This window comes from Telopea speciosissima, chromosome 1 (assembly GCF_018873765.1).
Source record: "Telopea speciosissima isolate NSW1024214 ecotype Mountain lineage chromosome 1, Tspe_v1, whole genome shotgun sequence".
NCBI lineage: Eukaryota > Viridiplantae > Streptophyta > Magnoliopsida > Proteales > Proteaceae > Telopea > Telopea speciosissima.
Genome location: NC_057916.1, coordinates 18,874,732 through 18,891,108, shown reverse-complemented (window position 1 = coordinate 18,891,108; position 16,377 = coordinate 18,874,732). Strand labels below are relative to the sequence as shown.

At 38.9% G+C, this 16,377-nt stretch overlaps 1 protein-coding gene across 1 annotated transcript; it reads right to left on the bottom strand.

The window, feature by feature from the left end:
• Nucleotides 1–159: 159 nt before the first annotated feature.
• Nucleotides 160–12,209, bottom strand: LOC122649110. The gene is made up of 10 exons (XM_043842475.1): nucleotides 11,493–12,209; nucleotides 10,024–10,201; nucleotides 9,674–9,902; nucleotides 8,736–8,875; nucleotides 8,145–8,431; nucleotides 5,193–5,393; nucleotides 4,598–5,098; nucleotides 3,123–3,785; nucleotides 1,935–2,477; nucleotides 160–539 (listed from the first exon to the last, which is right to left on the bottom strand). The coding sequence occupies exons 1-10, from the start codon at nucleotides 11,766–11,768 to the stop codon at nucleotides 306–308; spliced, it is 3,252 nt and encodes a 1,083-aa protein (XP_043698410.1). The 5' UTR covers nucleotides 11,769–12,209; the 3' UTR covers nucleotides 160–305.
• Between the last annotated feature and the right edge of the window lie 4,168 nt (nucleotides 12,210–16,377).

The window sequence follows — 16,377 nt, the reverse complement described above, 5'->3', positions numbered from 1 at the left end:
TTAGTACTGTTCTTCATTTGGAGTCAGGCCTTCATCCAATCAAAAAAAATCACTCTACTTAAAAACCCCTCCAACCATAAACCTGAATACCAATGGACGACTCTACACCATCCAGTAGGACAGGATATAAATGGTTTAGCATAGAAAAGGATCTGGATAAGAAGATGATGATGAACCTACTTTATGACAGTTGAATGTACAACCAGATCATCTGTACAGAAAATTTACATCTAAGGGAGAATAGACAACACAAAAAGAATACCATGGGCCCAAAAATAAAAATCACTACATCTACTGGTTAGAGATCATATGACTTGGGTAGGATTTTTCACCAACTTAACGCTGCTGTAGAAGCGCTTGAGGTCCTTCATTGCCTTCTCCTCTATCTGAATTGAACGGATTGATGAGGTTGTATCAACCTCTGGTTTGAACCAGCGATTGGAGCTAGCAGTGTCTGATGGAGAGCCCTGGCCAGAAGAGACAGCGAACCCAGCCGTTCTAGTTTTTGGGCTGTGAGCAAGAGCATGCTGGTTTTTCTCCTGCATTGTAACAATAATTGAAAGATGTAAGAACCAAATTACAATTAGAAGTAGAAGCTGCAAAAATCATATGGAAACATTTTTCGTCCTAGGGCATGTGTTAAAAAACCACTCACAGATGCTGTAATAAGCTCAAGGGTTAGGTTGGGAGACAGCAAGTTAAGGACACATATGTTGTGCCTGAGGTGTGGTAGCTAGGTTGTCAATGGATCAGATTTTGATCCGGTTTTGATATGAATCTGATCCAATTAAGAGCTTACGGTAAGACCACAATTCAATCCAATTAGGAGTGTGATCAAATCCGGATTTAATCCAATCCGATTTGTGATAACATATTTAACAAGGTTATATTAGTAATATTAAAAATATATTAGGTATAGTATAGTTAGTTACATAACGTAAAAGATGAAAAACCTTGGTTCCTTATATGTCCCCAATCCCCATCTCTAAACAACTGTCTCTCCCGTCTGCCCAAATTGCTGGAGTGCTGAACACCTCTGTCTCTCTTTCATTCACCCATCGGCCATCACTGCTAGCGTGCTGCTCTGTGACATTGAGTTTTGGGTGACCGCCTTCTACAGCAGCCATCCAGCCGAGGGTGAATTCATTCTTCCATCAACTACAGATCTCACTGAGTTTATGGGCATGTTGGGCTTCTTGTTCTCCTTAGCCTTAGTGCTGCTCCACATAGAATATCTGTGATCCTCAATTCCGCACCCACCCACACCCCCCCCCCCCCCAAAAAAAATGCAGGGATTGATTTTCTCAAACTCCTGTATTTCTATAAATCCCACCCTTCCCCAGATTCGACGTCAATACCCAGATTAAACACTCCCACAATCCTCCCCTTTCACTAAAATTGTTTCTTCAGCCACTCATTTTTTCTAGCCGAGAACTCATCATAGAATTTTCCCTTTTGAACAGGGTACTCCAATTACCACGGCAAGTATTAGGAAAATTGAATCGAATTGGACCAGATCAGATATGTGATATTCTTATCTGATACTGGATCAACCCAGGCTTTTAACGATCCATCAGATAATCGGATCAAGTCAGATTGGACAATATGCTTAACGGATTTGAGTCGGATTTAGAGAGATCCGACTCAAATCTGATCTGGTGAGAGCCCTAGTAGTAGCAATGACTTTGAAACTCAAGAAATCACAAAAATTCTATCATTTCAAAATAATATAAGTTGCTATTTACTTGTTGAATTTACGGGATTTTTTTTGTAATTATATAATTAAGACCATTATTTTCTTTCTTGGTGCTCAACTTACAGCTTTTCTTTTTCGATCAATTTCCAAAGCATATTGATCGGCACTTGGATGAGTTTCAAATTCAATATTCAATAGATTGATAACATAGAGCAAAAAAATTATGAGTAGACCTTACCTGCTGCAGCTGAATGTCCCTAAGAGATAGCCTGGAGAATATAGGAGAAGTCCCTGCAGCAGCCCAGGTGGGCGTGCTTTTCTCTCCATCAGACATTGGTGATGCACGAGCAGAACCCACAGATATTGGGCTAGATACCGTACCCACCGGCATGAACAAACCCAATCGGATTTGTCCACCACTTCTTCCATCAACAAGATCTTCACTCATATCCTTACCCGCCCTACTTGGCTGACTTTCCTTTGTTTTGCTCTGCTCAGTCTGGATCTCACGCAGTGAACTGGATCCTTTAAAAATCTTCGCCCCACCCCATACAGGGCCTTCATTTTTGGGCATTGGAGACGGGGCAGCAGCATGTTTGCGATCATCATCAAGGCCACCACTCAAGAACATTGAAAGACCACCTTTCTTTTTCTTCTTCTTAGAAATGGTAGGCAACTGGTTCTTGCCATGGCGGGAGTCAGGATTTTCTTTCTTCAGACTATATAAAGGAGACACTTCCATGATGTGGCTGCTGTCAGCCTCCTCAAAATCTGTATCCTCCTATTAAAAATCACAATACAACAAATTTACAATGTGATGAGAAATTTCAGAAGAGTGATGAGGGGAAGAACATAAATATTGATGGTTTTCAAGATGAAAGAATGGATTGAATATATGTATGCACAAAAACATTACTATGGGATGTGAGAGTCTCAAAGTGGTAAACCCTGGCAGAAGAAAATTTTGCATTGCAGGTTGGATCAGAAGCCACTAATCCCAATCCGGTGACATATTTTGAGGGGAGATTTGGTATCAGATGTATCAGGTGGATCAGTGCCAGCCAATCCACCCTATCCAATCCTGATACTTGAAACCATAGACAAAAGACAGTAACCATCCAATCTCAGGGTTGTTATGGTTCATTTGCCATATTTTTCACAAGTGAAAACTGTGCAATATGAAATATGCCAGCTCATAAAAAAAACAAGAATGTTAACTTCAACCATTGGGATCTCCAGATATGAGCAACTGATTAATAAAGCTTGTGTCCCATGTTTGACAGTTATCTTGTTTGTAGTGCCAGTAATGCTTAAGTTATTAATGAGTCTCAGCAACTTTAAGATTTTTCTCTCCCATTTACCTAAAAACACATTGAAACTAGAATTACATCCTACTCGAATATTGATTGAAAAGGCTATGACCAACCTTATGCTCGGGAGTTTGAGGGATCTCAACACTCAAGAAACCCTTTACAGGGACAGGCTCTATACCAGTCCCAGTGCTTCCAGAGGCAGCTTCCACATGTGCCATTTTCTGTTTACTCTTTCTCCTCTGTTTTCTAGGTACATCAACCTTTTTCCCTTTCCCATCCAGCAACATAGGAGATGAAGCATCCTCTTGTGTCTCAACTGGGACACCAAACTCAGCAAGTGAACTTTCAAGAAACGGCTTTGTTTGTAGTTTTGCAATTTGCTGCTCGTCAAGAAGGTGGCCATTAGACTGTTTTATCTCAAGCACCTCAATCTGCTGCAACTTCTTCCGCAGATTACGGATTGCTTTTAGGACAGATGGATTAGCACCATCTTTATTCTGTTGAAAGTAGACTGATCCTTGGTACCCCTGATTCTTTAAGATGTGTTTCAAAGGATTGGCACGAACCCTGAGGCATTCGCTCTCGTTGTCCTCCTCTTCACTATTGATGACGACAGGAAAAGTAGCTGTCGGGGTTGGCAGCCTACGGTAACTCCACGGCTCAGAGGACCTTGAATCCAATAGTTTCTCCAGATTAGCCAGAACATCAGGTGACGCACTTGCCACAGCCTGTGTAGAGACAGTAAATATGTAGTCTAGGTTGCGAATGGCCATATCCTGCAAAAAGGTGTGGTTAACTTCATAAGCTTTGGGAGTTAAAAGAGTGATTATGGAACGCAAAATAATTGAGGGATATCTGTCAGAGAAAGATGATGCAAACACAACCAACACTGCTCAAGTAGCACACATTGACCACTTGTGATCTGGGCCACGTAAAATAAAAATTCATACAATTAAAGGATGGTAACAATCACAGTTGTCAAGGTGCCAACGTGAGCCAAGGTGAGTGTCATATTACAGAGCATATTTGCCATTTTCTAGGTGTTTTTCCACATCCCAGGCATGTTTTCCATACTACAGGTATATTTCCTTCATCGTTTAGACATGGACAACTCGAAACAAAAGGTGCCCAGGGCACGAAGGCAAGCCTTGACATCATCTTGACAACTGTGATAACAATGGAATCTACCAACTTATTATCAGTGTAGCACAGAACACATGATAGTCTAGAAAAGAGTCTAGAGAGCCAGCAGTCTCCAATATGGACTCATGCATTGGATGTTCACCCTTCCACACTTATACGATGGTGAATCCCAGAAGCCATGCATGTGTGCCACACGAATATGGTACAAGCAGGAATTTCTACCTTTCCTCGGATATAATACAAGTACATTCTGAAACCTCAATCTCATTGGAAAAGAAAAACTTCTCAAGAAAGTTGATGCCACAGACAACCTATGTCAAATGGGGTTATGCATTGCCAAGTAGAGGTAGAAAATTCATTTGAGATAGAGAGTCCTGAAACTCAGCACCACCTCTCTTTAAGGAATTTTTTTATTTCTGAGCCAAAAGATATTATCAATGATTACCTCACAATGGTTCCTCAGTTCATCTGCTCCCAAAGCATCAGCAATTTCAAGCATCTGTATAGCATTTTTTGGCTCCACCAGAGCCTGCACTGCCACCTTTTCACAAAGACTTTTTAAGCTTGGTGCACATGTGTCATCTGGGTCACCCTTTCGCACAATGGATGACATCTTCCTGTTTTCCACCTTTTCCGTATCAGTGAACATAAAATGTTCATCTAACTCCTCTAATTCATCAGTAACCTCTAAAATTGGCTCCTGAGGTTTCTCAGCCAATTTAGGATGAAAAGATGGGTGATAAAGAGCACAAACAAACAACATATGTGTTTCACCAACTGAAACTGAAGTAACCCTCTTCACACCATGCAGCCGGGTCGTAACAGGAGGTTCATCCTTACTTTTCCTTCCATCCCACATGTAAACATCACCTGTATCTGTAACTGCAGCAGCCCAGAATTTGCCCGCAGAAATACTGACCACATTTCTCTCACTGAGAGAATACAACTACATGGAGCAGCAGAAAAATGACGAGAATCAGATATTATTGAAAGATGATAGGAAAGGATAGGCTACAAGGTAGCTTCTAGTCAAAACAAACCTGTTGGCATCTTTCTGGATAGGCAGAATTCCAATAAAATACTGAACCATCGGCTGTGAGAGCCATACTATGTACCATCCCTGCGGCTATGGCAACCACTTTAGATCGTCCAAAATAATGAAACTTAACTGGCCCACTGTTCCTACACTTGGCAATGTCTACTTTTCTTGGGTTGACTTGTCTATGTCCCCAAGTATGCACCTGCAAGCCGTAATGATCCACAATCATATAATTGAGGTATGAGAATTTATTGAGAAACAGAGGGAAAGATACAAAAAAAAATTAGAAGCAAAATATCAAAATAGAATTGTAATTTTAACAGAACAGAGGAATAAGCACATCTGCTCTAAATTCGATCAATAAACTCTTCATTTAAGACCTAGGTCAACTTTGTTGAGTCATAGATTATATTCATTGTTTTTGGTGAAAACTAAACAGTGTCTTTGAAAGGAAAAAGTCTTGATTAAATTTGTATAATCTAACCCTACTTGTATGTGTGTAGGTTATTTGTGTAACGTGTTTGTGGTTTGGTCAAGTCACTTTGTGATCTTGACCTTCAAACTTGCGACAGCTAATGGCAACCATCTTGGTTATCATGAGCCTAGTGTAAGCCCACCCCTTTGGCATGAATTGTTCATCACTTCTTTAAGTCCATAATCGGCATCAAGTGACCCTTATATAATTATCTTTTGCCTTGTTTAAGTCCATCTTAAATTGACTTGTTTGGTGTCACAACAATTGGTATATGTGAAGAGCACCTACCTCAAGTCTTTACAGCCATCATCACCAAGTTCAAGCACAATTGGGTCAAGAGCGGGTCAAGAACTTCAATGGCATCATCAAAGGACTCCATCAAGTGTAGATGATTTCTTGTGTTAGGAATTTATGATTGTAATATTGCATACTTGTAATTCCTAGCACAACAGGTAAGATGATTCTCAATTAGGACACATAGGATGCCTTTGACCAAAAAAGTCCAACTTATGACCAAATGGAAAACTTATACTTAAGACATTTTGGTAAAACGGTCTTGGGTAGCTATATGACCAAATTGGAGTATTTTTTACTTAAAACATGTTAGAATTCTATTCATAAAAGAATAGTCAAAATCACATTAAGATCTGGCCTGATCAGCAACTGGCTCGTCGGTTGAGGACCGTCTGTTCTTATCTGAGAGTACCTGAGGACAACCGGTAGCTTGAACCGGCTGAAAACCTCCTGAGAGGTACTTAGGCGAACCAGCTTGTGAATCCGGCTGATGGGCAGCACCGGCTATTCACCGGCCGATGTACTGACTCGCCGATGAGTGGTCGGTCACTGTACAACGGCTATAAAATGGCTATGTACAATAACGATCATTGATAACCGGCCCGCCAGTTGGTGAAAAAATGGCCATGAGAGCTAGTCTTCGAACAGTCTTTGTATTGAAGGAGTTATGTTCCAGTCAAACTTAATTTGGTGTGTGCGAATGCTGATTAAAATTGCTCTGAATGGAAATAAATTTTTAGAAATCAAAACAAATGAATATTTTACCACTCTTTTGGTTTTTAGCAATGCTTTATCATATTAAGATTTATAAAATTTTTAGATTTGAGAAAAACCCCAGCAATTAAATGTTGAAAATTGCACCTACCGCCGAACATCTAGTTTTTGTTCTTGAATTAGGGGGTTGACTTTTTATCCTATTAGAATTTTATTTTTTAAATATTCTTAATGAATTCAAATAGGGGGTAATATCTTATTTATGAATAATATCTCAAGTTTAAATGATATTTGGCATAAATAAGTGCCTAACCTGGTTTCGATGGGGATAAGTGATTTTATATAGGTGTTCAAGTCGAAACTTGTGAAATTATCGAAATATGGTCGAAACCCCCCCCTTCAACTCATCTCGGTCAGCTGCGAAACCGAGATATCTCAGTCGAAATCTGCAGTTTCGACTGAGATTTAGTTCCATGTTGATGAACATTATAAATAGGCCTCATTGAAGACAATTAACCAAAATTTTTGCCATCAATTGAGATTTAGTTCCATGTTGATGAGCATTATAAATAGTTCCATGTTGATTGAGATTTAGTTCCATGTTGATGAGCATTATAAATAGGACTCATTGAAGATAATTAACCAAAATTTTTGTCATCAATTGAATAACTTTTATTGTGTCTAAGTTCCCCTTAGTTGAGAATCCCCAAGTGCTTTCTATCTTGCAAATCTACTTTTTTAGAAGTTAATTCTTTTGAGCTGTCATTTGTATACTTCGGCTACTTGAGCCACTTCATCTCAACTTTGTGAAGTCGTAAAGGATTTTTAGTGGTGAACCAAAGAAAACCACTAGGTTTGAGTCTGAGCCAAAACACATGGGTTGTTGAATCCGTAAAAGCAATTGTGTTGTTTGATTGTGTTTGATCACAACTAGGGGAAAGTCCAAGAGGGTGCCTCTTGGTAGTGGATGTAGGTATTGTCCAAACCACTGTAAATTACTTGTGTCAACCAATGTCTCTTCCTCCCTTCATAATTCACTTTCATCACACTCTATTTACTTTACAACTTCTTTCTTTTGAGTCTTAAAGTTTTTGAGTAGAGAAATTTTTATTCCCATACACTGTTGATTACCCAATTCACCCCCCCTCATGGGTTTCCTCGATCCACTAAACTTAAAGCTTGAAAACATACAAAAAAAAAACATAAAGAAAAATTAAGTACTCAACAGGTCAACCGCAGACTTGAGCAATTCAACATACGACCTTAGCTCATACTTTTTCTTGGAGGTCCCCCCTGAGGAAGTCAATTACTTGTCCCTTAAATGAGTTTTATACTTAAAAAGATTGAGAGATTAACAGGTGCGCTTTGAGTTGAAGATTCCATCCTCAAACTATCCTAGGAGCAAAAAGATTTATTTAACTAGGAAAATGAATATTATTTAAAGTCAAACAAGCATATGCTGCATGTTACCTCTCCATCACCTAATACAATTGTATGATACTTTGATGTTGATACTCCTATCATACGTTTGAATTTCACCGATTCAACCACCCTTGGGATGTAGTTTGATGCGGAGTTGGAGGTACCATAACCAAGCTGGCCCTCCTTGTTGCATCCCCATGTGAAAACTTCACCAGATTCAGAAACCACAGCAGTGTGTTTGTTCGCAGCAGCAACAGCAATTACTTTTGGTTTAAGGGAACTCACTCGCCGTGGTGTTGGTTGGGTATCCACAGAAGTATAACCAAGCTGACCCTCTGCAGGATATTTTCAGGAAGGAATTTAATAATCTGGAAGTAATAAAATATAAAAAACACACCAAGAGAAATAACAAGCAAGTTGAACTCATTTTTTCGCTTCCAAGATTCAAGAACCAACAAACATCATGTACATGTAGAACAGACTTTTGTCCCATTCCTTTGTCTGACTGATGTCTAAAAGTGACTATTGACTACGAATTTGAGGGTTGTTTTGTAAGTCCCATGAAACATCTAATTGTATTAGAAAGTAGCAAAAAGTTGCCCGAAAAAAATTTTGGACCATTAATAGACAAAAAAGTACCTCTATTGGATCCCCAAGTGAACACTTCCCCACCTTCTGTTGCTATAACAGTGTGATGTTTAGCAGCTGCAACTACCTTCACTCGGCAGGACCCTAGACCAAAAGTAACCTGTCGGGGAGTAATAACTGCAGCTTGGCCACTACAAACAATTAAAAAGTCAGCACCCTCAAAACGGAGGACAGAAAATTCCAGACCATTTTTGAGGTTTGAATTGCATTACCAGGAATAAAAGCAGCATCAATATGCCGTTCATAAATGTAAGCACATTACCATAAATAACATAAGACTATATATTGCATGCTTTGAGAAGTCACTCTTAAACCAGTGGGGAGATCTATGGGAAGAGAGAAAGAGAATAACCCCATGATTTCTTATGCAGCCTATTTGGAGTTTTTTTTACTTCTTAATAGCAAGACATAAGGAGAATAAAGTAACCACTACCATCCTTAGATGAATTTCCCTTGTTGACAGCTTCAACAATGTCATTAGATTTTCTTAAATCTCAAACCAACCTTTCTTAATCAAGGTCAATGATTTCTTGCAGTCTAGTTTAATCGTTCACAAGCCAGACACTGCAACAAGTTCGAAGAGCTGCTCGCTCATTAGTCTCCTGATTCAGCCATTCAGGGGAGCCTTTCCCATTGCTTTAGTGATGACAACGTCTGAAAGGCTTCTTCATCAATTCTCATTTTACCAGTACAGGTTGCTCCACTTGAATGATCCCAGACTTGATTTGCATTGCCCTAGGGAAATCCCTCTGGATGGTTGAAGATTTTATTTGGATTTTTATTTTAGCAGTCGTGCATAGGAATGTGCTTGACGGAATGGATCATCAGTATTGCAGGGATGAAAAAAATGTCAGGGAAGCTAAGAGACATCCCAATTTTCATGAACAGGGCTAGCCTACAAGATGATACAGCTTTGACCATTCAGTTACCTGTGGATATCGAAGTCAGGGTGTCCAAGCCGACCTCCCCTTCCAAATCCCCAAGTGTAAACTTCTCCACGAGTGCCAACCGCTACACTATGGAACTTTGCCGCAGATATCAACTTAATAGAAGAGCCTTGAAGTGAATCAACTTTGCATGGTAACTTCTGAATGTGTGCATTCCCAGTTCCCAGTTGATAGTTAGCACCACTTCCCCAGCTAAAGACCTCTGTAACAGATGAAACAACACAAAAGATCACACAGGACATCACTACACACAGTCTGTGCTCAATGGAACTCATTCAAACCAGAAAAGATTCAAAATTGACACTGCCCACTAATTCACTGCATCGGCATACCTGCATCATGACCATTTCCAACAGCCTGCATCACAGGCCCAGAGAGGAGATCAACAGGGGTTCGACATTTGGAGTCCTCCAATGTAAGGGAAGCACCAGATTGAAGGAGAACACTTGCCACAGCAAGATGGCCAAAATGGAGAGCCCTATGTAGGCTACTCCATCCTGATTCCCCATCCTATAAGATAAAAGGCAATGGTCATGCATAATGAGAATAGATATGGTTGCAAAGGCAAACTACAAGAAAAGATAAGGACAGGTGGTACTTCAGATTTCAGAACCAGTCTTTGACGAGTGCTCAAATATAAGAACTGATACTGGTCCATTTCCAAAATCACCCTCTTTTTTTTTTTTGGGTGGGGGAGGGAGACTTAAGTATTTTATTCTTATCTGAGCATTAAATATTTTATTTTACTACTCACAAGCTCTAGATCTTTATGTAATAATCTAAGGTTGTAATAGCACAGGTTGGGGACTTTCATTCACTCCATTTAGAATTATCACAATGAACAATTTGGCAGAAAATGCTTCAGATTCAAAAAATGAATGTTTTGAACAGTGTCTGGGAAAAGTGGTGGGGTCCAGTAAATCTAAGACAAACATATCCCAATTGATCAAATGATATATAAATGGTATACACAACTACAACTCTATAAGATATACATGCATGTAAAGTCTAATTTGTCTTGTTAGAGACACCAAGGCTGGTAAACATGATAATTTTCACCCGTTTTCCCATGGCAGATATGGGAGAGTTTTTGTGACAGAGGACCCTGCATGCGTCTCACCAGTCAAATCTGAGGCCAGAAATGAGCATGCCTGTTGATATAATAAGTATCCAGAGTTGCGAAAGTTGCAAAAATGCCATTATGACTGCAATTTTTGGAAATTCTATGTAAATTTGAATCTACTTTTGACCTATTCCACTTCCATTCTTGGTTGAAAGTTGACCAGTGAGATGGGTGTCAGATCATCTATCATATGAAACCACCAATGTATGCATATAATAAAAATTCCATAATCTCTTAAAACTTCTTTCCCCATCTGCATTGTGGTACTCTGACGAATGCAAGTTACAAGTTCCCACTAAAAAAATAAAAAGAAAAAAGAACCCATTGATTTGCAAATCAACTAGAACAACCTCCATAGTTTAACATCAAGGGTCAGTCATGAACTAAAATACTATTTGTCACTCTATCGAAGTAAAAGATAATTCTTCCACGAAGACAGAGTACTAGAACATCTTAATGAAGAAGTAGGGTGGGATAATCAACCGCTTTCATTTGTGTTAACAAAGGAAGATAAAAATATGGTAACATACTTAATATAAAAAAAACAAAAATTAAAAAAAAATGAATCAAATGCCTGCCAGCAGGGGAGCATAAATGACTTACTACTGTGATTCGTAAATGAGAAAGCTTAAGTATTCAAATGACATAAGACATAAAAGGAATAGATGACCAACACACCCTTGCATCAGGATCAGCACCAGCTGCAATTAGCCTCCTCACAATAGGAATGTGGTTTCTCCATGTCGCAATGTGAAGAGGAGTGAGGCCAAAAATATTCCTTGAATTGATATTGCCCCCATTCTTTTTCAGTAACGCCAAAGCTGAATCTACTTCAGATAATGAACCATCCCGCGTAGCAAAACACAGATCTTTCTGGGATCCATTAGAAGACAGTTTGCGCATGTTTGTCTGCTGACTATGCTTTCGGACCAAATGTGATGGTGAAACCTCCATAAATGTATTGCATGCACAATAAAATGTTCTCTGATTGCCAACTTTATAGCCTAATTCTTCCAACCCCACTGCCTGCCACGTAATATAACTTACAATTTCCCTTCATCAGAATATTGAGAGCCACATCCTCCATAATCCAGAGAAAAGTTGGTTAAGCTCATTCGTTACACAAAGTAGCTTTAGCTTTCAATTCGAAGGTCAGGAATCCATCCATTGGAAGTTAGAAACCATAATGCTTAAATGCTAGACCACCATCACCATATCCATCATTATTGTACACAGAACCGAGCTGTGGTAGCCATTCCGAAAACCCCGGGAGAGTACATGGAACATGTATAAAAGTCTTTGAGATGCAAGGGAAGCTACACACAACATTCAAAATTTCTTCTGTCAGTATGTTATTCAACCAGATGTTTAGCAAAGACGCAATCAACGAAAATAGAACAAGATATTGAACATATACCTAAGGAGAAACGGACACTGTATGAGAAGAACATGATACAGACAGCAACATCTTATTAATCATGATAGGACACCAAACTCCAGTGCTTAAGAGTCAATCTATACAAATATGACTTGAAAACTTCCAAAGACTAGTCTTACCTTTTCTTCACACATCCCCCCCCCCCCCGCCCAAAAAAAAAAAAGAGTTCCAAAAACTAAGATTCTGCATGGCCATTCTATTTTTTATGAGAAGTAAGGGTACAAGTGATAAATAAACACTATTGTCTTCTAGGATACCATAGTAATACCTCAAAGTGATGACTTTGGATGCATTAGTTAAATCATAAATAAAATATGGACAAAACTACGCATGTATGTATAACACATCAAGAATTTACAAAATCAAGTAACATAGTGGAACTGCACAATAAAATAGTTATGTTAAAAGGGAGCAAATTTTAAGCAAAATTACACAAAAAGAATCTAATATCAAACATCAAAAAAGATAATGAGTCATATATTATATTTTATAAATTGATATAGGCCAATACAGTGTAGTAATGTATTTCTAGTTCTGTAATCCCCAATTTTCCAGTAAGACACCATAAAATACTGGGTGTGCAGGTCCACAATGAAAAATAACTAAGAATACTAATTCTTAGTGTGCAAGAATTATATTGACCAATAAGTCCCAAATCCTTACAGATATGTAACTGACATCAGGTATTCAAGCATTTAATAGGTAAACCTGGGCTAAATGAAAAAATGACGCCTTGTAGACAACATAAATTTTTTGAAATGAAGAACTCAAGAAATGCATTTCCTGAAGAAATTTAGAGCACAACATGCTGTCTAAAACACTTGCAAACTACCGCCCCCATTTATTAGCAACTTCAAGAGCTGATTTAAATAAAGGAACAGAATCTCAACACAGAGCACACCAAGAATATCTCTTCCTATGGATTATAAGACTCAATTTTACTTCTTCACACCAATTACCCGTGTGATCCATTGAATTAGAATTCAAAGGCCTTAAGGACATAATAGCAATGAGGGAAGCCCCAAACCAACCAATTCAAAGCAAGTAATTGTCAACAGAAAATGAGGATCACTCCAATTCAGAGTGACAAATACAACATTAAATCCCAAAAACAAGATCTAGAAAACCGGGAAATCAGCCAATTACCAGTAAAACAGATGACAAAAAAGTACAAAAAAATCACAAAATACTCAACAAATTCTTGACCAAAGGTAAATACCCAAAAAATAAAGAATGAGGAAACCCTCAATAACAAATGAGACCAACATACACATACTTGAAGAAAAAAAAAAAACTTTCAACAAACCAAGGTACTAGAAGATGAAGGAGAAAGGAGAGGAAAAACCTGCGAGCATACAAAACGGTTGATTAAAAAAAATTCAAAAATGGAGAACAAAAGAAAATCACCTGCAAGGCTGCAACTCCAGGGAGAAGAGGAAATCAGGATTCAGCAATGACGAGAATAAAGTTATGAACTTTGCGTTCTCTTTTTTTCACCTCTTATGCGGTGGTGACTGGTGAGTTCTGTTGAAGACAGAATCGAGTATTGGAATATACCCGAGAAGAGAGATTGTATCTCTCAAGGGCAATCTTGGAGTTCGGCATCCACCTAACAGTCAAATGACTCAAATACCCCCAATATCTCTCAATAAAGACATGGGACAGCGAGATATCTTGCTGGGTCGGAAGTTTCAGTTGTTCTACTTTCTCACTTGTCGGTCACAAGTTTCTGTAATCTTCTTTTTTCACTTTTATTCATAGATGATAATGTCGACGTGGTGAGATAATTGGACGACAAGTGGCATAGGATGACCTGATTTCGTTATAACTCGTACGAAGACTTGTTGGAAGGAGTTTTTTGAAATTTCAAACTTTTTGCCCTATGGCCCTTATTGGAAAATAAGATTCCTTGGTTCGCATTGCTATTGGTGTGATCTGTCGAACCCCGTAAGTGTCGGGACTCGAGGGTCCCGTGTCGTCGTGAGATTGTGAGACGTGAACACGATCGACTCAAAAGGCGAAATTGCTATTATAAAATTACAGAAAGGACGACTTTGTCCATTTACAACATAGAGAGCCCAAACAATAGGGACAAAACGGGAATTTCCAGTGGACAAGTATGCTTTTCAGTTTTCAACCGCTTCCCACGTGTAAGTTATAACGTCACTGAGTCTGTAGTGAGTCCGTAACTGCTAACTGCTAACTCCCTACTCCCTACACGTGATCAGGACACCAAACCGCTCAGCCCTCTGGCTCCGATTTTATTTGACCGTGGTTCAACCAAGAAACCACAAATCAAAGCATCAAACCAAATAAAGTAATGGTTCGATTCAACTGTTTTTCCCTTTAATTATTTATTATTTCATAAAAATCTGACTTTTAGTTCAATCAGGTGACCTGATTTGGTTTGACATGGTTTGATTGTTAAATAAAGCCCTACTACTCTTACAGGGAAAATTATCTCCTCCAATTCCATGCCCGGCCAATCCCCAGTTCCTCTAATAGGGGGTGGTGGATCTCACCCGGGTAGAGTGTTTGGGAAAGGGTAGGGTGGTCATTCCCCCCCCCCCTCTTGTTAGAGGAATTGGAAAATTGGGTCGGGTAGGGAACTGGAGGTGATAAAGATCAACTCTTACAGTAGAAGTTTTTTTTCTCCGATAAGTTACAATAGATTGTTAATTATATGGGAACAGGCTCTCTGTGTCTAAGGCGCACTATGTCTTCTCACATGTATTGTCTTACAGATTTTTTTTTCAAAAGAGAGAAACAATGATTTAAAAATAATAATGTGAGAGAGTGTAGAATACCCTGCTTGCTCAGAGAACTCCCTCTCCAATTATATTTGAGAAAAAAATTTCCCACAATGCCAAGGTGTAATTTCTTTCTCATATTGATATTTGTATTATTATTTTGGAAAAGAGAACATCACTCGGTGGCGACCCAAGCCCTATTTCATGGTGCAGTAAAATGACCACTGTACCCCTCCCCTTGGATGCTCATGCATGTGCTCCTATTGGCCCCTGTATTGGAGCAGAGACCCTTAACCAACTGCGCTAGCTGTGTCTTCCAAATAACAAAAGTATTAGAGTCTATTAGAGTCTTGATACCAAAAGTATTAGAGTTTAGGGAATAACCCATGTGTTTGTCTCTCTCCCAAGTCTCACCCACCCACCATGAAATGGACCACCCTATCCCTCCCATCCCACCCAGCCCATTGGTCAAGGCCACCCGCATACCTGGAGCGGGCGGCGTGCCCAACCTCTACCCTAGCGTTTATTAGAGTTTAGATACCAAAATTATGTTGGCCGAGTTTTGAAGGGATTGGAATTAGTAGGACATATTGTATTATAGGTGGTTTGGTTGCTGATCACCATTGAGTCATAAACTCGATCCATGGTTCGGTTTGGTTGTTGATCACCCAAGCCCTCTCTCATGGTTTGGTTTGGCTCAAACCGTTTAATTAAACGGTCTCGCTTGTCAAATCATAATCGAACCATTTATGAAACGATTTGACGGTTTCGGTTGTAAATGGCTCAGTTCGGTAAACGGCTTCTTTTTATTTTGGCACATTTATGTACGTTTAAGAGTATTAAACGGTTCATTTAGTTCAAACCGTTTAATAAACGGTCTCAATTCTGAAACCATAACTGAACCATTTATTAAACGATTTAACAGTTCGATTCAATTTCAGTTTGATTTTGACACCCTTACACTAGACCAATCTTCATGATCACCACTAAAAACTTTTTTTTATTGGTAAGAACCCCAGTAACAACACAATAAAGAGTTTCCACATTACTATGGTAACAAGCAATGAAGCAAGATTCATTGCTTCAATTACAGATAAGTCGACCACTCTACCTTCCCTTGGAACCTAAGATTCTTTTCGGTTCCCATGAGAAGAATATTTTAACAATAATAATAAATAAAACATGAGTTTTAACTGATTTTGTGAATATTTCAGTAACAAATTTCACCCACGCATTAGAGAGAGGGAGAGAGAGAGTAACAATCTTGCTTCAAAAATCACTTTTAAGGGTTTCAACTTACAACTTTTTAATCTGTTGCCTTCTTTTGGATCAAATTTATGCTCATGCCTTTGCTACGACATGTTTAAAAATAAAA